General features: G+C 43.4%; 1 protein-coding gene across 1 annotated transcript in view; it reads right to left on the bottom strand.

Moving 5' to 3' along the window:
- Positions 1-18934: 18934 nt before the first annotated feature.
- The window catches only part of LOC106570130 (hormone-sensitive lipase), a 31835-nt gene continuing 27781 nt past the window's right edge, over positions 18935-22988 (bottom strand). The window contains exon 11 of the mRNA XM_014142167.3: positions 18935-22450. Coding sequence (XP_013997642.1) covers positions 22190-22450 — 261 coding nt within the window. The 3' untranslated portion in view covers positions 18935-22189. The remainder of the gene's footprint in view (positions 22451-22988) is intronic.

Genomic DNA, 22988 nt, shown 5'->3' with positions numbered 1-22988 from the left:
CTTTTGGGGAGGTAAGCGGGACTCTCGGGAAACCGGGATGGCCGGGGAGGCCACCTTGCTAACAGATGAATTACTGAGGGGCTGGGAGGTTACCGTCGCGGTAGGCTGCCTGACAGACAACCCACGGAATGTGGGTGTTCAACGCGTGGTCATGGCGTTCGGCCAGCGTCTGGAACTCTTCCATTAGACCATGAAGCAACTCCTCGTGCCTTCCAATGGTGGCTCCTTGGGAGGAGATGGCATTGCGGAGCTGGTCTGAGTCTGCTGGGTCCGGCATGGCCAGTTCGTACTGTCATGGCTCAGGAGAAGACCCAGATGCAGACAGTTTCGAAGTAACAAAAGTTTATTACAAAAACGGGGGCAGGCAAATGACAGGTCAAGGGCAGGCAGAGGTCAGTAGTCCAGAGCAGAGTCCAAAAGGTACAGAACGGCAGGCAGGGTCAGGGCAGGCGGAGGTCAGTAATCCAGGGTGGTGTGACAAGGTACAGAACGGCAGGCAGGCTCAGGGTCAGGGCAGACAGAATGGTCAAAAACCTGGGAAAGCTAGAAAACAGGAACTAGAGACAGACAGGAGGACAGGAAAAAAAACGCTGGTAGGCTTGACGAAACAAAACTAACAGGCAACAGACAAACAGAGAACACAGGTATAAATGCACTGGGGATAATGAGGGAGATGGGCGACACCTGGAGGGGGATGGAGACAAGCACAAAGACAGGTGAAACAGATCAGGGTGTGACAGAGAGAAAGACATTTGCTGAAGGGAAATAAGCATCAACTTTTGATTTCCCTAAGGACACACATTTTCACAAGATCTACGTTATTTGCCAACATATTGCTGTGTGTGTGCAATTAATGTTAAACATAGTGGATCCAGGCATGCGGTAGCATTGAGCAGCAGACAACACCCAACAATCATTGATCAGGGTCCCTCTACAGTAGTGCCAGCCATTGTTGAGAGACACCTGCCAGGGTACGGAGTGAGCCTTACACTCGTATCCTCCAACAATCTAATCATTACCCAGAGCCACTGCATAAAGGAGAGGAGAGGAGAGGCAGAGAGGGGATAGGGGGAAAGTGGGAGATGGAGATAAAAAAGGAAAGCGAAGGTGTGGAGGTTGAAGGAAAGAAAATGACGAAACATTTAGAAAAGAGCAGAGCAAAGAGCAGGGCACGCATATTGATCACATCTTTACTAATGTTGCAGAAATCTGCTCTAAAGCAGTATCCACACCCATCGGAAGTAGTGATCATAATATAATAGCCATATCTATAAAAAACGAAGTTCCAAAGACTAGACCTAAAGTTGTGTATAAACGATCATACAAGTGATTTTACAGTGATTCCAATGTCAAAGTTGTGAAAAAAATGTGTTGGTCTGATGGGTGTAGTGAGGAACATCCGGATGCTGCACTTGAAGCATTTTTTAAAAACTGCTTCTCCCGGTTATTGTTAGGCATGCGCCCATCAAGAAACTGACTGTTAGAACTGCTAAATCCCCATGGATAGATGAAGAATTTAAAAACTGTATGGTTGAGAGGGATTAGGAAAATGGAATAGCAAATAAGTCACAGCAGACTGGCAAACATACAGTGAATTGAGAAATCAACTAAACTAAACAGAAATAAGAAGAAACTATACTATGGAACAAATATAAATGATATAAACAATTATAGTAAAAAGCTAGAGTACTTTAAATGAAATTCTAGGCAAAAACGCAAACTTGGCTCCATCCTTCATTGAGGCAGATGCCTTGTTCATAACAAAATCATTTGATATTTTCTGTTGACAAGATTAGCTAACTTAGGTATGGCATGCAAACAACAAATGCTGAGCCTTCATATTCATGCATAATGGACCAAATAATGAAAGACAAGCACTGTAGTTTTGAGTTCCACAAAGTGGGTGTGGAAGAGCTGAAGAAATTGGAAGGAGGCGGAGGTCATTCCACTACCCAAGAATAGCAGAGCACCCTTTAATGGTTAAAACAACTGGCCAATCAGACTGTTACAGGGTTTAGCAAACTTTAGAAAAAAATTGTGTTTGATCAAATACAAAGTTACTTTACAGAAAACAAATTAACAACAGACTTTTAGCATGCTTATAGGGAAGGTCACTCAATGCTCGGCACTAACACAAATGACTGATGATGGGCTGAAAGAAATTGATAGTAAGAAGATGTGGGAGCTGTTTTGTTAGACTTCAAATAAAATTGTATTAGTCACATGTGCTGAATACAACAGGTGTAGACATTATAGCGAAATGCTAACTTACGAGCCCCTAACCAACAATGCAGTAAAAAAATAAAAATAAAAATACTGATAAGAATAAGAAATAAAAGTAACAAGTACAGTTGAAGTCTGAAGTTTACATACACCTTAGCCAAATACATTTAAACTCAGTTTTTAACAATTCCAGATATTTAATCCAAATAAAAATTCCCTGTCGTAGGTTTGTTAGGATCACCACTTTATTTTAAGAACGTGAAATGTCAGAATAATAGTAGAGAGAATGATTTATTTCAGCTTTTATTTCTTTCATCACATTCCCAGTGGGTCAGAAGTTTACATACACAAGTTGGGTGAATTGTGGCCCATTCCTCCTGACTGAGCTGGTGTAACTGAGTCAGGTTTGTAGGCCTCCTTGCTCACACACACCTTTTCAGTTCTGCCCACACATTTTCCATGGGATTGAGGTCAGGGCTTTGTGATGGCCACTCCAATACCTTGACTTTGTTGTCCTTAAGCCATTTTGACACAACTTTGGAAATATGCTTGAGGTCATTGTTCATTTGGAAGACCCATTTGCGACCAAGCTTTAACTTCCTGACTGATGTCTTGAGATGTTGCTTCAATATATCCACATCATTTTCTCTAATCATGATGCCATCTATTTTGTGAAGTGCACCAGTCCCTCCTGCAGCAAAGCATCCCCACAACATGATGCTGCCACCCCCGTGCTTCACGGTTGGGATGGTGTTTTTTTATTATTATTATTTTTTTAATCTTTATTTTAACAGGGAAAACAGACTGAGACCTGGATCTCTTTTACGGCTGTGCCCTGTGTAAACATGTTGACATGTACAGTTTTAGGCATACAGACAAGAACATTTCAAACATACAAAACAAAGACACAATTCAACAGAAACAATCACAGACAACATCATATTGATCCTCCATAACATTTTTTAAATGGGCAAGGGACTTAAGTTGGATCTGCAGTTTGTTCCATAAATAAGGTGCAAAGGGACGAAAGGCAGTCCTACCCAACTCTGTGGAGACCGCAGGAGTCTCTAATGTAATCCACATCTGTGATCTGGTTTTAAAATTAGTATATCTAGTGGAAATTAATGATGATATATATGGAGGTAGTTTTAAAAGAAGTGCTTTATAAATCAACAAGAGAGCATGTTGCTCTCACCTCACAGATAGAGAGGCCCAACCCACATGTTGATAAAGGATACAGTGATGAGTTTTGTAACTATCACCTGTGATAAACCTGAGTGCACAATGGTAAATAGCATCCAGTGGTTTTAATGTGTTTGCCGATGCATGCATATAGATAATATCACCATAATCTAAAACGGACATAAAAGTAGCCTGCACAATTTGTTTTATATTTACGGAGGACAGACAAGCCCTGTTTCTGTAAAGGAACCCTACTTGAATTTGAGCTTTTTTCCCAATTCAGTAACATGTTTTTTAAAAGAAAGCCTATCATCTAACCATACCCCTAAGTATTTATATGCAGAGACCTGTTTGATTTGAGTACCATCCAAGCTAGTGATTACAAAAGTGTTTCTAACTGAGAGTTTAGATCTAGAAAAAAACATGACATTTGTTTTCTTAGCGTTTAAAACAAGTTTAAGCTAGTGTTCTTAGTGTTCTTTGGCTCGCAAGCTTCCCCCTTTTTCCTCCAAACATAACGATGGTCATTATGGCCAAACAGTTCTATTTTTGTTTCATCAGACCAGAGGACATTGCTCCAAAAAGTACGATCTTTGTCCCCATGTGCAGTTGCAAACCGTAGTCTGGCATGTTTATGGTGGTTTTGGAGCAGTGGCTTCTTCCTTTCTGAGCAGCCTTTCAGGTTATGTCTATATAGGACTCGTTTTACTGTGGATATAGATACTTTTGTACCTGTTTCCTCCAACATCTACACAAGGTCCTTTGCTGTTGTTCTGGGATTTATTTTCACTTTTTGCACCAAAGTACGTTCAACTCTAGGAGACAGAATGCATCTCCTTCCTGAGCGGTATGGCGGCTGATTTGTCCCATGGTGTTTATACTTGTGTACTATTGTTTGTACAGATGAACGTGGTACCTTCAGGCATTTGGAAATTGCCTGATTTTGGATGATTTTTGGATGATTTCTTTTGATTTTCCCATGATGTCAAGCAAAGAGGCTATGAGCTTGAAGGTAGGCCTTGAAATACATCCACAGGTACACCTCCAATTGAATCAAATGATGTCAATTAGCCTATCAGAAGCTTCTAAAGCCATGACATAATTTTCTGGAATTTTCCAAGCTGTTTAAAGGCACAGTCAACTTAATGTATGTAAACTTCTGACCCACTGGAATTGTAACACAGTGAATTATAAGTGAAATAATCTGTCTGTAAACAATTGTTGGAAAAATGACTTGTGTCATGCACAAAGTAGATGTCCTAACCGACTTTCCAAAACTATAGTTTGTTAACAAGAAATTTGCGGAGTGGTTAAAAAACAGGTTTTAATGACTCCAACCTAAGTGTATGTAAACTTCCGACTTCAACTGTAATTAAAGAGCTGCAGTAAAATAACAATAGCAAGACTATATACAGGGGGGTACCGGTACAGAGTCAATCTGCGGGGGCACCGGTTAGTTGAGGTACTATGTACATGTGGGTAGAGTTATTAAAGTGACCATGCATAGATGATAACAACAGAGAGTATCAGCGGTGTAAAATGCAAATAGTCTGGGTAGCCATTTGATTAGGAGTTCAGGAGTCTTATGGCTTGGAGGTAGAAACTGTTAAGAAACCTCTTGGACCTAGACATGGCGCTCCGGTACCGCTTGCCATGCGGTAGCAGAGAGAACAGTCGATGACTAGGGTGGCTGGAGTCTTTGACATTTTTTAGGGCCTTCCTCTGACACCGCCTGGTATAGAGGTCCTGGACGGCAGGGAGCTTGGCCCCAGTGATGTACTGGGCCGTTCGCACTACCCTCTGTAGTGCCTTGCGGTCGGAGGCTGAGCAGTTGCAGTACCAGGCAGTGATGCAACCAGTCAGGATGCTCTCGATTGTGCAGCTGTAGAACCTTTTGAGGATCTCAGGACCCATGCCAAATATTTTCCGTTTTTTCCTACAGTCCACAATCATCTCCTTTGTCTTGATCACGTTGAGGGAGAGGTTGTTTTCTTGGCACCACATGGCCTGGTCTCTTACCTCCTCCCTATAGGCTGTCTCATCGTTGTCGGTGATCAGGCCTACCACTGTTGTGTCATTGGCAAACTTAATGATGGTTTTGGAGTCGTGCCTGGCCATGCGGTCATGAGTGAACAGGGAGTACAGGAGGAGGCTGAGCACGCACCCCTGAGGGGCCCCGTGTTGAAGATCAGTGTGGCGGATGTGTTGTTACCTACCCTCACCACCTGGGTGCGGCCCGTCAGGATGTCCAGGTTCCAGTTGCAGAGGGAGGTGTTTAGTCCCAGTGTCCTTAATGTATGCTTCATGTATGCTTCATGTATGTAAAGGAATTACAAAAGTCAGAAATAGCGATAAAATTAATCACTTACCTTTGAAGATCTTCATATGGTTGCAGCCACAGGAGTCCCAGCTACACAATAATTGTTTGTTTTGTTCGATACTGTCCCTCTTTATATCCTAAAAACTCAGTTTTGTTGGCGCATTTTGTTCAGTAATCCACTGGCTCAAAGGCGGTCAAAACATGCAGACCAATGCATCCTAATATTAACGGTAAAGTTCGTTGAAACATGTCAAACAATGTTTATAATTAATCCTCAGGTTGTCAATTGTCTAAATAATCGATAATTTTTCAACCGGACAATAGCGTATTCAATAGAAAGGAAAAACAACAAAGGGCGCGCACTCGGTCACACGCGCAAACCAGAACTGCATGAATCTACAGTCCACTGACAAAGGTTTCTTTCTTCTTCATTTTTTAGAAAACAAGCCTGAAACAATGTCTCAAAGACTTGACATCTAGTGGAAGCCATAGGAACTGCAATCTGGGTCCTAACCCATTAGATACTCCATAGGCATTCAATTCAAAATACCCACATCAAAAAAATCCCACTTCCTGGAGGAATTTTCTTCATGTTTTCGCCTGCCATATTAGTTCTGTTATACTCTGTTATACTATACTGTTTTCTGTCCAAATCTACCAATTATATGCATATCCTAGTTTCTGGGCCTGAGTAACAGGCAGTTTACTTTGGGCACGCTTCTCATCCAGATGTCGAAATAACTTCCCACAAGCCATAAGAAGTTAAAGAAGCAATAAATATGTACTCCTTTAGACGAGTTGAGTATCTGGAGCATCAGCATTTGGGGGTTCGATTACAGGCTCAAAATGGCCAGAAACAAGGAAACTTTCCTCTGAAATCTGTCAGTCTATTCTTGTTCTGAGAAATGAAGACTATTCCATGCGATAAATTGCCAAGAAACTGAAGATCTCTTACAGCGCTGTGTACTACTCCCTTCACAGAACAGCGCAAACTGGCCCTAACCAGAATAGAAAGAGGAGTGGCACAACTGAGCAAGAGGACAAGTACATTAGTGTCTAGTTTGATAAACAGACGCCTCACAAATCCTCAACTGGCAGCTTAATTAAATAGTACCCGCAAAACACCAATCTCAACAGTGAAGAGGCAACTCCAGGATGCTGGCACTGTATATCCCACTCAGCACACAACATCCACAGACATCGAATTATGGGAGATATCAGGTCCCTCCACATCGAATTATGGGAGATACCAGGTCCTTCCGTCGAGGCTGTTATTTTGCCCAAAAATAGTTATCCAAAATTGGGCAGGATATGTTTATGGCACAGATAGCTTTGAGACACAACATCAGGAGTTTGTGTATTTGTTGGACTCCCTGAGTTGTGCATCAATCTGGTTGGTGAAGCCGGCTATATTATGTTATGATTATTTTCCGTCGCCACCCACCACCAGATCGATGCACAACTCAGGGAGTCCATCCAATACACAGGGTCCTGATGTTGTGTCCCAAAGCTAAGGCACAGACATAGATCATAAATTTAGTTGAATGTCCGGATTTGGTTAGTGTAGCTAGCTAGTTGGTTAACCAGCAGCTACCAACAGCCAGCCAATATTAGCTGACGAGATGGCTAACTAGCTAATATAACATATTCCACACCGTCCTCGGACGTTGTTTTGATCTGTAAGACAACAGTGTTATTGATTAGTGTTAACTTAGCTAATAACGTTAGCGAGCTAGCTATAATAGTTAACTATATTATTTTCCTCTCTGGCTAAATGTATGTTAGCTAGCCTGCACATGATGTAACTAACGTTAGCTAGCCAGCTAGGTAGGCCGACCTGTGAGTTTAGTTAACTAGTTAGCTAGCTAATGAACTTTGATTAACGTTTGCTAGCTTGTTTGTTAATGTTGTCTGTAACTAACGTTAGCTAGTTAAACTGATTTGACTTGTAGATTGAGCAACAGACGTGGCTGTCATCTTTCTACTTTTCCCTTCCCGAGTGGCACAGCAGTCTAAGGCACTGCATCTCAGTGCTAGAGGTGTCACTACAGACCCTGGTTCGATCTGTATCACAACCGGCCGTGATTGCGAGTCCCATAGGGCGGCGCACAATTGGCCCAGTGTTGTCCGGGTTAAGGGAAGGTTTAGCCAGGGTAGGCCGTCATTGTAAATAAGAATTTGTTCTTAACTGACTTGCCTAGTTAAATAAAATAAATATTTAGATTAGTGTGGTTATCTTGAGCATTGTCATCATCACAGTCTGTGTTTGTGTGTGTGACATTGACAACTGATCAGAATACAAGCAAAATACAAATAATACATCATTGTTTTGATTGTGTAACTATGCATGTAGTTTTATTTTACTCCTCTCTCTGTCTCCCTAGCAGTTATCCATTCCAACCTGTCTGTTGGATTAGCCAATGACTAGCATTTCCTCATGAGGCCCCAATTTGACATCACTTCCAAAATGTTATTCACTGTAAATGCAACACAAATCGGCTTGTCAAAAAAGTACACAAAAAGTTAGAGCATATGAAATCTTCCTCTACTTCACAGACCCCAAATATCTTATTGATAAAAAGTTACAGCTGTTTTAGTAACCGCATCAGATTTTTCTGTAACTTTTTATAAAACAACTGAAATTGACACCTTTACAAGTTAGACAAAAAGTTAGACATTTTTTAAAATATTTTTATATTTATTGAATATTCAAAACATACAATATACTTGCAGTGAAGCCGCTCAACAACTACATCATACCAGTCATCCAATAGATTCCCATTCAGAGCGACACACAGCAGCATTCAGGGTCAGTGCCCTGCTCAAGGGCATGTTGACCAATCTACCACCAGGCCAAAAACTGGAACCCTCCAAGATCCCCCCACAGTTCCCCAATAGCTGTCCCTCAACCATTTGAGACCCCTCCCACAGTCCCCCCAGGAACAAAAATAAAAAAATACAATTAATTCCATTCCCCATCCCCAAGAACCCAATGCACCAACAACCAAGAGAATGAGCTAAAGTATACCAGTTTCATTTGAGGACATATTTGTCTACTTCTCTGCTATTCAAGTATGTTTGTGGAACAAACATATCCACTAAGGATCTAACAATACAGTTGTTTTAATTGCATTAACACATTTTCCCAAAACCCTTTCCAAACTGACATTTTGATCACTCCCAACAAATTCAGACAAAATCTTAGAGCGTATGAAATGTACTTCTCTGCTTTTAAAAATCTGAAAACGGATTAGGAAAAGCTTTTACCAATCAATAGGTACAGTAGATCTTTTTTAGTAACCCATCAACTGCTCTCTTTATAGATGCAGTATGTCATACCAGAAGCTAACAGATTCATTACTTACCAACAGCTGCAAATTCCAATAAAACTACATCTAATTTTTCAAGTTCACATTCCTTGCATTGTCTTACACAATCATCAATCTAGCAAAGAAGTTGTGGTAAAAGTGCAGTATTTTAGTTTAAAAGCACAACCATGTTAGCATGATTTTCACACTTGCTTTATCAATGGAGGGAGAAGGGTTGCCAAGGCAAAATCTTAGCTTGACAAATTCTCCTGATATGTGATTCTGTTTTGGCCCAAACAGCTGGAGCTACGATATTTCATGGTTGCCCAGTCTGGACGACCTGGAATGTGTCCATTTCCACAGATTACAAAACATTTATATTGTCACTTAATCAAAACAGTGGTATATGTATTCTGATCTGTCAATATTCACACACACGACTGTGATGATGACAATCTAAATATGGAAAGGAAAAGTAGAAAGATGGCTGAAATGGCTCACTGTCACTATTTTCTGTTCATTCTGATCAGGAAGAACTGGATAGGTGAAAACAAATACCATAATGCTTTCACTTATCTGCTCTTCAGATTAGTGCAAATGAAAGAAAGGAAATAGAGGAAGCCACTAGACTATTGAGGTGCACCCCTAAAGTAGGCTATGGCTGCTTGTCCTGTGTAGGACAATAACGTATATGCAGGGAGACAGGAAGCAGGTGCAGAAGGTGACTTTATTAAGAAACATGAAGATAATCAAAACAGGAGTAGTGTACTGAACGTAAACAAAACCCAATACTGCCTGATCACTGAGGCTATTGAGGGCTAAATAAAAAGAGTAATCAGGTTGATGATGAATTCCAGGTGTGCATAACGATGGGGAGCAGGTGTGCGCAATGGTTGCCAGGTGTGTGTAATGTGGGTTGCCAAGACCGGTGGTTAGGAGGTGTGACAGTAACCCCCCTCCTGACGCGCAGCTCCAGCCGCAGGACGACGACCAGGAGGGCAGCCCCAAGGGTGAGGAGTGAGCCAGTCTGGATGGCGGAGGTGGAAATCCCTGATGACATTGGGATCCAGGATGTCATCCATTTGGACCCAGCAGTGCTCCTCTGGATCGTACCCCTTCCAGTCCACCAGGTACTGGAGCCAACCCCCACAACGTTAGGAGTCCGAGAGGGACCTGACAGCATAGACGGGACTCCCATCAATGTCCAGGGGAGGTGGAGGGGTGTTGCGGGTGACGGCACCAGCCAGCGGACCAGGAACCACCTGCCTGAGGGAAACATGAAAACAGAGTGAGATTCAGTAGTTAGTGGGGAGTTGTAATCTAGATGTTACCTTGTTAACCCGCCAGAGGACCTTGGAGGGCCACACAAACCGGGGGCTCAGCTTCCTACAGGGCAGGCAGAGCAGGAGGTTCCTGGTGGAGAGCCAGATGCGTTCACCAGGATGAAACACGGGAGCCTCACTGCAGTGGCGGGCCTCCTGCTCCTTCTAGCAGTGGACACCTGAACCACTCATCCACCGCAGGAACATCGGTCTGGCTCGGGGTCCACGAGGCAGGGCTGGCTGATATCCCAGGACACACTGGAAGGGGGTCAGCCCAGTGGAGGAGTGAAGCAGTGAATTCTGGGAGCACTCCGCCCTGCGATGAAACCGGGGGTGACTCCTAAGGAACCTACCCAGCTCTCCACCTGCCCGTCGGTCTGAGGCCAGTACCCGGAAGTGAGGCTGACCATGACCCCCAACTTCTCCGTGAAAGCTCTCCAGACCCGTGATGTGAATTGGGGGCCACGGTCCTCCTGAAAGCCATAGTGCTGGAAGACCTTCTGGAACAATGCATCAGTGACCTGGAGAGCGGTAGGGAGATCAGAGTGGGATAAAATGTCAGGATTCAGAGAATCTGTCCACAATCACCATAATAGTAGTGAAACCATCAAAAGGAGGGAAGATCAGTGAGTCACGGGTAGAAGTTTCCCTGCTGGAGCGTGCCAGGGAGATTTAGTTTGGGCACATACGGAGCAGGAGTTGACATAGTGAGCAGCGTCCTGCACCAAGGTGTGCCACCAGTACTTTCTGGGGAGATAGATGGAATAGTGGGAGTGATACCTTTGTGTCAAGCGATGAGAGATGTGGCCCAGGTCAACAGCCAATCCCTTATCACCGTGGGAATGTAGGTGCGCTCGGAGGACAGGTAGCAGGTGCGGGTTCCCACTCCAGAGCCTGGCGAATGTCCACATCTACGTCCCAAAGCACGGGGCAACAACTCGGAAAGGCGGAATGATGGGATGCACTCAGGACAGGAAACTCCCGAATCGTAGCGACAGGACATCGGCTTTGATGTTCTTTGAAGCTGGGCGATATGACAAGGTGAAGTCGAATCTAGTGAAGAAAAAGGGCCTATCTTGCTTGGCCCGGGTTCAGCCACCTCGCTGTCCGTATGTACTCCAGGTTCCGATGGTCGGTGAGGATGAAAAATGGATCCTTGGCGTCCTCCAGCCAGTGTCTCCACTTCTCTAATGCTAACTTCACCGCCAAGAGCTCCTTGTCACCGACGTCAGTTCCTATCTGCAGGAGCCAGTTTTTTAAAAGTAGTATAAACATGGATACAATTTCTGTGGGTTACCTTGATGTTGGGACAGGACGGCCCCCAAGCCCACTTCTGAAGCGTCCACCTCCACCACGAAGGGCAGTGTAGGATCTGAGAGTTTCAGCAACGGGGCGGAGGTGAAATGTACCTTCAGTATACGGAAGGCCTAATTGGTTGCAGGACTCCACACCAACTTACGGGGACAAGTACCAAGGAGAGAGGTGAGAGGAGAGGCGATGGAGCTGAAGTTCCTAACGAAGAGGCGGTAGTAGTTGGCAAACCCCAAAAACCGTTGTAGCTTGGAACCACGGGGGAAGGGAATGCACGTCCTATGGTATTCGGGTGATTTTTATCCTCGACCATGAGACGGTGGGGTCATGACGTTGGAGCCATGGGAGGCCGAGGATGACTTTGTATGGGTGCATTGATGAGGAAGGGAAGGCTTTCTTGATGCATGGGTTCCACTTTGAGGGTGAGTGGTGCTATGATCTGTGTTATTAGGTCTTTGTTTACCACCATGATCCTGAGTAAGAACTGAGGACATAAACCCACCCATCCTTTTCACAAACAAAAAGCTTAAAAACCTTCTCATGATCAGGCAATCCTTGACAAGGAGAAAATGGCGCCAGAAGAAATGGCAGCAGTTTTACGTGTGCCCAACCAATTGTGCTATTACGTGTTTTTTTTGCGTTATTTGTAACTTATTTTGTACATAATATTTCTGCAACCATATCTTACTGCAAAAAAAGAGCTTCTGGGTATCAGGACAGCGATCACTCACCTCAGATTAGACAAAGATTTTTTCTACAACAAAGACGACGCACAAGGCATTCTCCAAACACCCCACAGGACCGATATCCCCATTATTTGCAAGAGGAGGCGACGCAGGTACAGAGGACAAAGAGCCGGATGCCTGGTCAGGACCCAGCAAAGGCGACTGGGAAAGCTGCCGTTACCGTCAATACTACTCGCCAACGTGCAATAATTGGACAATAAATTAGACGAGGTACGATCAGGAATATCCTACCAACAGGACATCAAAAACTGTAATATCCTATGTTTCACAGAATCGTGGCTGAATGACGACATGGATATTCAGCTAGCAGGATATACGCTGCACTGGCAAGATAGAACAGCACACTCCGGTAAGACGAGGGTGGGCGGTCTGTGCATATTTATAAACAGCTGGTGCATGAAATCTAAGGAAGTCTAGATTTTGCTCGCCTGAAGTAGAGTATATTGTGATAAATTGCAGGCCACACTACTTGCCTAGAGAGTTTTCAGCTATACTTTTCGTGGCTGTTTATTTACCACCACAAACCGATGCTGGCACTAAGACCGCACTCAGTCAGCTGTATAAGGAAATAAGTAAACAGGAAAGCACTCACCCAGAGGTGGCGCTCCTAGTGGCCAGAGACTTTAATGCAGGGAAACTTAAATCAGTTCTACCAAATTTCTATCAACATGTTAAATGTGCAACCAGAGGGAAAAAAATTCTAGATCACCTGTACTCCACACACAGAGACGCGTACAAAGCTCTCCCTCACCCTCCATTTGGTAAATCCGACCACAATTCTATCCTCCTGATTCCTGCTTACAAGCAAAAATGAAAGCAGGAAGCACCAGTGACTCGGTCTATAAAAAAGTGGTTAGATGAAGCAGATGCTAAACTACAGGACTGTTTTGCTATCACAGACTGGAACATGTTCCGGGATTCTTCCGATGGCATTGAGGAGTACACCACATCAGTCACTGGCTTTATCAATAAGTGCGTCGAATACGTCGTCCCCACAGTAACTGTACGTACATACTCCAACCAGAAGCCATGGATTACAGGCAACATTCGCACTGAGCTAAAGGGTAGAGCTGCCGCTTTCAAGGTGCAGGACTCTAACCCGGAAGCTTACAAGAAATCCTGCTATGCCCTGTGATGAACCATCAAACAGGCAAAGCGTCAATACAGGGCTAAGATTGAATCATACTACACCGGCTCCGACGCTCATCTTATGTGGCAGGGCTTGCAAACTATTACAGACTACACAGGGAAGCACAGCTGCGAGTTGCCCAGTGACACAAGCCTACCAGACGAGCTAAATGACTTCTATGCATGCTTCGAGGCAAGCAACACTGAGGCATGCATGAGCGCATCAGCTGTTCCGTACAACTGTGATCACGCTCTCCGTAGCCGATGTACACAAGGCTGCGGGGCCAGATGGATTACCAGGACGTGTGCTCCGGGCATGTACTGACCACTGGCAGGTGTCCTCACTGACATTTTCAACATGTCCCTGATTGAGTTTGTAATACCAACATGTTTCAAGCAGACCACAATAGCCTCTGTGCCCAAGAACAAAGGCAACCTGCCTAAAGGACTACAGACCCGTAGCACTCATGTCCGTAGCAATGAAGTGCTTTGAAAGGTTGGTAATGGCTCACATCAACACCATTATCCCAGAAACCCTAGACCCACTCCAATTTGCATACCGCCCAAACAGATCCACAGATGATGCAATCTCTATTGCACTCCACACTGCCCTTTCCCACTTGGACAAAAGGAACACCTATGTGAGAATGCTATTCATTGACTACAGCTCAGCGTTCAACACCATAGTACCCTCAAAGCTCATCACTAAGCTAAGGATATTTCCTTCCTCCTTTTTGTCTCCCTTTTGCTCTCTCCAAACGTGCGCATACACACACACACACACACACACACACACACACACACACACACACGTGAAAGTGTTATTGGTTGTGATTTCATGATTTTCATCATGTGATAATTTAGGCAACTGGATCCTGGACTTCCTGACTGGCCGCCCCCAGGTGGTGAGGGTAGGTAGTAACACATCTGCCATGCTGATCCTCAACACTGGAGCTCCACAGGGGTGCGTGCTCAGTCCCCTCCTGTACTCCCTGTCCACCCACAACTGCATGGCCAGGCACGACTCCAACACCATCATTAAGTTTACAGACGACAACAGTGGTAGGCCTGATCACAGACAACGACGAGACAGCATATAGGGAGGTCAGAGACCTGGCCGTGTGGTGCCAGAATAACAACCTATCCCTCAACATAGCCAAGACTAAGGAGATGATTGTGGACTACAGGAAAAGGAGGACTGAGCACGCCCCCATTCTCCTCGACGGGGCTGTAGTGGAGCAGGTTGAGAGATTCAAGTTCCTCGGTGTCCACATCAACAACAAACTAGAACGGTCCAAACACACCAAGACAGTCGTGAAGAGGGCACGACAAAGCCTATTCCCCCTCAGGAAACTAAAAAGATTTGGCATGGGTCCTGAGATCCTCAAAAGGTTCTGCAACATCGAGAGCATCCTGACTGGTTGCATCACTGCCTGGTACGGCAATTGCTCGGCCTCTGACCGCAAGGCACTAAAGAGGGTAGTGCGTACGGCCCAGTACATTACTGGGGCTAAGCTGCCTGCCATCCAGGACCTCTGCACCAGGCGGTGTCAGAGGAAGGCCCTAAAAATTGTCAAAGACCCCAGCCACCCCAGTCATAGACTGTTCTCTCTACTACCGCATGGCAAGCGGTACCAGAGTGCCATGTCTAGGACAAAAAGGCTTATCAACAGTTTTTACCCCCAAGCCATAAGACTCCGGAACAGGTAATCAAATGGCTACCCGGACTATTTGCATTGTGTGCCCCCCCAACCCCTCTTTTTACGCTGCTGCTACTCTCTGTTTATCATATATGCCAAGTCACTTTAACTATACATTCATGTACATACTACCTCAATTTGGCCAACCAACCAGTGCTCCCGCACATTGGCTAACCGGGCTATCTGCATTGTGTCCCGCCACCCACCACCCCCTCTTTGACGTCTCTTTTACGCTACTGCTACTCTCTGTTCATCATATATGCATAGTCACTTAACCATATCTACATGTACTTACTACCTCAATCAGCCTGACTAACCGGTGTCTGTATGTAGCCTCGCTACTTTTATAGCCTCGATACTGTATATAGCCTGTCTTTTCACTGTTGTTTTAATTCTTTACTTACCTATTGTTCACCTAACACCTTTTTTGCACTATTGGTTAGAGCCTGTAAGTAAGCATTTCACTATAAGGTCTACACCTGTTGTATTCGGCGCACATGACAAATACATTTTGATTTGAGATAAGAATCTGTTTCAACCTAGTCCAAGACAACTTCACCTCAGGAGTCCACTTAATGAGGTCATTCGCCACCACCTTGTGGCCGTAGATGAGATCAGCAAGTGGTTGCACTACTTGAGAATAATCGGCCAACCATGCCCTGCAGTACCCTGCTATCCCAGTAAGGGAGATCATATGCTGCTTAGTAACATGCAACGGTATAGTCAAAATAAATGTAATCCTTTCAGCATTCAACTGAAAGGATTAGGAGTGACATCATGTCCAAGGTCCCTATTTTGAGAGTTTGCGGCCATTCTCAGCTAAGAACATTAACAGAGCTCTGGTGTCGACTTCGCATGCTTTTAGAGTTTCAGAACACAGTAAGAGGTTGTCTACATACTGAATTAACTTACTTCCTCTGGGGGGTATGGAACCCTCTAAATTTTGCGCCAAAGTGGCTGGAAATACTGCCAGAGAATCGGAATAGCCTTGGGGCATCACAGACCAAGACCATTTCCGATTTAAAAATGTAAAAGAAAACCAGAACTGTGACCCAACATACAGCCTTTACATTTTATTCTATTTTTCTGTCTTATTGGATAATGTTGTCAGGAATGGTTTATCTGAAAGATGTTAATTCTATGTAAAATATTCTGTAACAAGTGTTGTTTTTGTGCTCAATGGTGGATCTATTCGTAATTATTTAAGAGATGATTGGATTGTGAGGCCGGTTGGACGTACTGCCAAATTCCCTAAAACAACGTTGGAGGCAGCTTATGGTAGAGAAATTAAAATTAAATATCCGGCAACAGCTCTGGTGAACATTTCTGCTGTCAGTATGCCAATTGCACACTCCCTCAAAACTTGAGATATCTGGACATTTTAGAGTGACCTTTTATTGTCCCCAGCACAAGGTGCACCTGTGTAATTCTCATGCGGTTTAATCAGCTTCTTGATATACCACACCTGTCAGGTGGATTGATTATCTTGACAAAGGAGAAATGCTCACTAAGATGGATGTAAACAAATTTGTGCACAGAATTTGAGAGCAATATGCTTTTTGTGCATATGGAACATTTCAGGGATCTTTTATTTGAGCTCATGAAACATGGGACCAACACTTTACGTTTATATTTTTTTCAGTGTATATTTACCCCAAAATATAATAGTGATCATAAAGGATGCAGATAATGACATTGATGGAAGCCTCAATCTATCTGGAATATTGAAGCTGATCTACTCCCTAAAAAATAAAATATATAAACAATGGCAACACTGCCATGTTGATCTGAGGCCTGCTGTTGGAAAATCACATTAGTATCTGACTTCCGGCTATCACAGTTGCACCTCACCTGACTTCACTCCTAGACTTTCGTCTATTCGGTTGCTTTAGCCTTACCACTCAAACGCGCCCTCTCTCTCTCTGCTGTGTCCACTGAGCCGTTGGGCCCGCCCTCAACCTCATTGCATAACGCTGGGCATCACAGGATGCTGAGGGGAGGACAGTTCATAATAATGGCTGGAATGGAGTGAATGGAATGGTATCATACACATGGAAAACGTGTGTGTTCAATACAATTCCATTGATTCCATTCCAGCCATTACTATGAGCCCGTCCTCCCCAATTAAGGTGACACCAGCCACCTATGCTGGGCAGGACACTAGCTGTCACTCAAATGCGAGGGGCTGAAGCTCATTGGTTAGAACTCAAATTACTAGGGAGCCTGCCCACGTTGGTGGAAATGTAGGGAAAATGGCATCACACAGCTTCAAGAAAGTCACTTTCAAACTAGGGATTTTGTGGCTAATTGAGGTAAAACAGTAATTCTCCTCATAGATTATGCATGTATGAACTACACATTGACACATCCAGCACAAAGCTGGAGGTTTAAAAAATACTTTCTTAGTCACCAAAGTAACAGAGCATGTCTTTAAATGAATTATTATTACAGTCCAGATCAAAATACATAACATTCATTAAATGGTTAGCTGTGTCAATGTTGACAGTAGCTAGTTTTCCTTCCATCTACATAAAGAAAATATACATTTTCCCCACCAGTGGTGCATTTCCAACAAACAGACTTGTTGCGGATAAAAATCAGTGCATAGTGCACACAAAATGTACTTTTTTGCTTAAGTTTTCATGTACCAAATAAAAATCTAAAGTTCAATGTGTTTCCATCGCATTTAACTCTACAGATAGTTGCCACTTGTCACAAACACTGTTGCGTTAAATAGCAAATGTGCCTACTCTAGTCTTGGCACGTGCGTTCTAGCCAACAGCTTGCAGATAGGCTAGTCTACATGATGAGATTATTATTATGGATAAGAGCAAGAATATTTGTATTTGTCAAACGGCAGTCAAGCACTGATCATCATGTCACCAGAATAAGACCCTCGATTTCTATTAGAAAGGAGCATCAAGATCACTGTGCATTTTCACCACTCTGAAGTTTATCATTTATTTAATCTGTAGCCTAATAAACTGTATGGTTTCCCAAGTCGCAGCGGGAGCACCACACACACCATATCATTGCGTGATTCAGTTTACTTCGATATGATGGTTATTATATAAATTCTTGGGCATAAAAAGGTGTTTTCACTGCCATTTCTCGCATAATTAATTTTACAGACAAAAAGAACCCACGTTGAACGAATCAATTATCTGTCGGCATTTTATAAAACCTCCAGAAATGGGTCTAATAACATTTTGGTAAAAAAAAAGTCAAAAATATATTTTAACATTGGACCATGCATATAGGCTATGCACAGTCTATATTATCAGATGTGCCATCGGCAATAAGAATTATCACCTGTAGACCAACTGATAAAGCATAGTGGCTATAAAATGTACATAGGCTGAAGCATGGGGTTTGTCCAGCTGCATTTACCCCAGCTGCATTTACCCCATTGGACACTACGTGGTAGTAATGTACAACTGGGATCCCCTCGTTCTTTTAACAAAGGCCAAAACGGCTTTCAAAAGTTTTCCTGCGATTGCATTAAACATTGTTGTGCATTAACTGCTTGTCGGAATACATCTGTCCCTCCTATGGCTCTAGCAATTTCAATGAGCCTCGAGAATGAACACACAACAAGCTGACTAGGTAAAAATCGGTCAACTATTCTACTATGGGGTTGTTTGATTTTGTTTCATTAATAACATTACAAAAATAGTAGCACTGAAAAGTTACATCCAGAGTGATAAAATATAGGCTTTTAATACATTTTTCCAGCAGCTACAGTAGGTGCACCGCTGTCGGATTTGAGCACTGATGTGGTGCGCATTATAGACTACTTAATTCCCTTAATCTGAACATCGGAGTGTCATCAATAATCATGCATGTCAGTTCAGCGCACACAGAGTAACAGAGAAAATAAAATATTTGAGAATACATTTGAGAATATATTTCGTAGAACAGACATGCTTCTGTCCGTATTAGGCATCTCCAAGTCAAAAAAGATTACTGGTGTTTCAAAGTTTGTTAGTCATCTGTAAGTAGTAAGTATATTTGACATCTAGCCTTAAATACAACATGACATTTTTCCAAAACAGTAACCCAAACAAAAACATGTCCATGTTCAACCAAGTCATTACCACACTCATACGCTGCTGGTCAACATTACCTTGTCAATACAATACTGTAGTTGTATCTTGTAAATACATAACAAACAAGCTTACATAATTCACCACACACACACTTGAAGTACCTACAGTGCCTTCGGAAAGTATTCAGACCAATTGACCTTTTACACATTTTGTTACATTACAGCCTTATTCTAGAATGGATTAAATAAAACAAGTTCCTCAGCAATCTACACACAATACCCCATAATGACAAAGCAAAAACAGGTTTAGAAATGTTTCTATTTTATACATAAAAAATTAAACAAATACCTTATTTACATAACTATTCAGACCCTTGGCTATGAGACTTGAAATTGAGCTTAGGTGCATCCTGTTTCCATTGATCATTCTTGAGATTGTTAGGTACTAAATAATGACTGGTAACAGGTGTAGGAACTGTGCCTACGTTATTTCTGGTGCAGGCTCCTGTTTCACTGATTCGGACTCTGTAGTTCGCAGCGCCAACTGTTAGGTTCTAAATAAAGAGTAAAAACTCACGGACGATTAGTAAAGCTCAAACCAAGTTTATTCACCCACTGGGTCACACAGCTGCATAAGACCAAGGCCGGCTGCGACAGAGCCTGGACTCGAACTAGGATCTGTAGTGCCACAACTAGAGATCCTGCCTTAGACCACTGCGCCACCCGAGAGGCCCTTGCAAGATAGAATTTTTGTGATATCTGTTCTTCCTCACTTCATCTGACCTCTGCCCAAATTCCTCACTCCTCCACAGCTGTCCTGTTGACTTGTACCAGACTGTGGCCCTTCTCCTTCCATTGGATCCCTGATGTCTAACAACATATTCTGGCAGAATGTAAACGTTCTACATTCCCCTCTCCCTCAGTGACATGAATAAGGATATTTCATATTTTCATGTTTAGAAGTCAGAACCCATCAAGATGTTTCTACAACTTGATTGGAGTACACTTGGGGTAAACACAATTGAATCGACATGATTTGGAAAGGGAGACACCTGTATACATAAGGTCACACAGATGACAGTGCATGTCAGAGCAAAAACCAAGCCATGAGGTTGAAGGAATGGTACGTAGAGCTCCGAGACATGATTGTGTCCAGGCACAGATCTGGGGAAGGGTACCAAAACATTTCTGCAGCATTGAAGATCCCCAAGAACACAGTAGCCTCAATCATTCTTAAATGGAAGAAGTTTGGAACCACCAAGACTCTTCCTAGAGCTGGCCGCCCAGCAAAACTGAGCAAACGCGGAAGAATGGCCTTGTCAGGGAGGTGACCAAGAATCTGATGGTCACTGACAGAGCTCTAGAGTCCCTCTGTGGAGATGGGAGAACCTTCCAGAAGGACAACCATCTCTGCAGCACTCCACCAAATCAGGCCTTTATGGTACAGTGGCCAAACAGAAGCCACTCCTCAGTAAAAGGCACATGACAGACTGCTTGGAGTTTGCCAAAATGCACCTAAAGACTCTCAGACCATGAGAAACAAGATTTTCCGGTCTGATGAAACCAAGATTGAACTCTTTGGTCTGAATGCCAAGCATCACGTTCTGGAGGAAACCTGGCACCATCCCTACGGTGAAGCATGGTGGTGGCAGCATCATGCTGTGGGGATGTTTTCCAGTGGCAGGGACCGGGAGACTAGTCACGATCGAGGCAAAGATGAACGGAGCAAATTACAGAGAGATCCTTGATGAAAACCTGCTCCAGAGCACTCAGGACCTCAGACTGGGGCAAAGGTTCACCTTCCAGCAGGACAACGACCATAAGCACACAGCCAAGACAACGCACAAGTGGCTTTGGAACAAGTCTCTGAATGTCCTTGAGTGGCCCAGCCAGAGCCTGGACTTGAACCCTACCGAACATCTCTGGAGACCTGAAAATAGCTGTGCAGCAATGCTCCCCATCCAACCTGACAGATCTTGAGAGGATCTGCAGAGAACAATGGGAGAAATTCCCCAAATGCAGGTGTGCCAAGCTTGTAGCGTAATTCCCCAAAAGACTCAAGGCTGTAATCGCTGCCAAATGTATTTCAACAAAGTACTGAGTAAAAGGTGTGAATACTTATGTAAATGTGTTTTTTTTTTTTTTATAAACTATCAAACATTTCTAAAAACCTGTTTTCTTTGTCATTATGGAGCATTGTCTGTAGATTGATGAGGGGAAAAAACTATTTAATCAATTTTAGAATAAGACTAATCTTATAAAATGTTGAAAAAGTCAAGGGGTCTAAATACTTTCGAAAGGCACTGTATGTATGCATTAGGTCCTATTAGTTGTTCAACTCGATGATACAGGCAAGGTAAAATAAAGGGATTTGTTTGTACAGTACAGTGAGTTAAAGGCACTACTTCTGATTACACAAATCTGTCTATTCAGAGATTATTACTTCTATTTCTAAGTAGCTGGTTGCCATTTTGTTTCTGCTTTAGCCAAATCAATGACAAAGGGGTTGGTTAAAGCATAAAAACAGAATAGCAACCAGACAAGGCATTTCTTTCAATGCTGGTCAAATTGGTTTTATTAACTAACCCTGTGTTATGTTTCTGCAATGTTAAAAAGGACACTACATTTCATACTTTTCCCCCAGTGTGCTTTGAATGATCGTATTGTGCTGTCAGTCAACTAGACGACTGCCTTTTCCCCCAGACTACCATTGAGTAAAATAATCTGGAAAGCCCCTCAAGGGGCCTGTCCTCCCTTTTTCTTCCATCCTTAGTGTATTTTTTCCCCCCCGCCCTCTTCACCATTTGATAAATTGTACATGCATGACTCCTCAGTTCCCTACAAACTCTAATCTAACAACTACACTTTCCCCTCCATTTTATTAGGCAGCTGGTCAGCCACTCAATTTGATGGGCCATGATTGGTCCTTTCCAACTTTGGTTGCTTGTCAGTACAGGGAGGTGGGGTTTGCTGCTGAAAGACCTCTCTGATTCGCTCTACGCAGATGTCTGAGGCCACCTGTGTCTCTTTAGCGAGCCCCGATAGGCTAAGGAAGCCATGTGGGAGGTCCTCCACCACCTTCAGGGTCACTGGTTGGCCCATATCCCGCAGTTTCTTGGCGAACATCACAGAGTCATCCAACAAGGCATCCAGTGCAGAGGCCTGTGGGGACAGACAGGGGTGTAAGAATTACAGGGCCAATCTGGAGATTCTTCCTCCATTTTTGGACTGTTTAATTAATGATATGTAGGCCCCTTTTCAGTGCACGACACACTGACGTCAGGCACGGAATGCACATGATTTTTGGAGGCAGAATGACCCCCAGCGCCATCTGCGCCCATTCAACATAGTTGCATTTCTGTTGTTATTACTTCTAAACAAAAACACTTTTTGGGGTACGCTTACAATGTTGTTTTGATCATTGCTTGAACAGTCGCTAAGATTATATTTGGTTGTGATCTTTGCAAAATACTTATTTTGGATGTAGCAGTTGATAGCTAGAATGCCAACGCTCATTGACATAAGAGCTCTAGCCAAAAGTGTTTAAGTATAATGCAGTGAGTTGATTTGCAATGACGACACAACTAGTATATTAAGCAGGACATTCATACATCTTTAAAATCGAAATGATAATCGAAAACTAGTGTGAAATGCACTCATAAGCAACATGTAAACGGAGGATTGTTTTGCTGGCGGTTAA

This window comes from Salmo salar, chromosome 14, assembly GCF_965601325.2.
Source record: "Salmo salar chromosome 14, fSalSal1, whole genome shotgun sequence".
NCBI classification, from domain to species: domain Eukaryota; kingdom Metazoa; phylum Chordata; class Actinopteri; order Salmoniformes; family Salmonidae; genus Salmo; species Salmo salar.
Note: the sequence above shows the minus strand (reverse complement) of the source record. Positions and strands in the feature narration are given on the sequence as shown.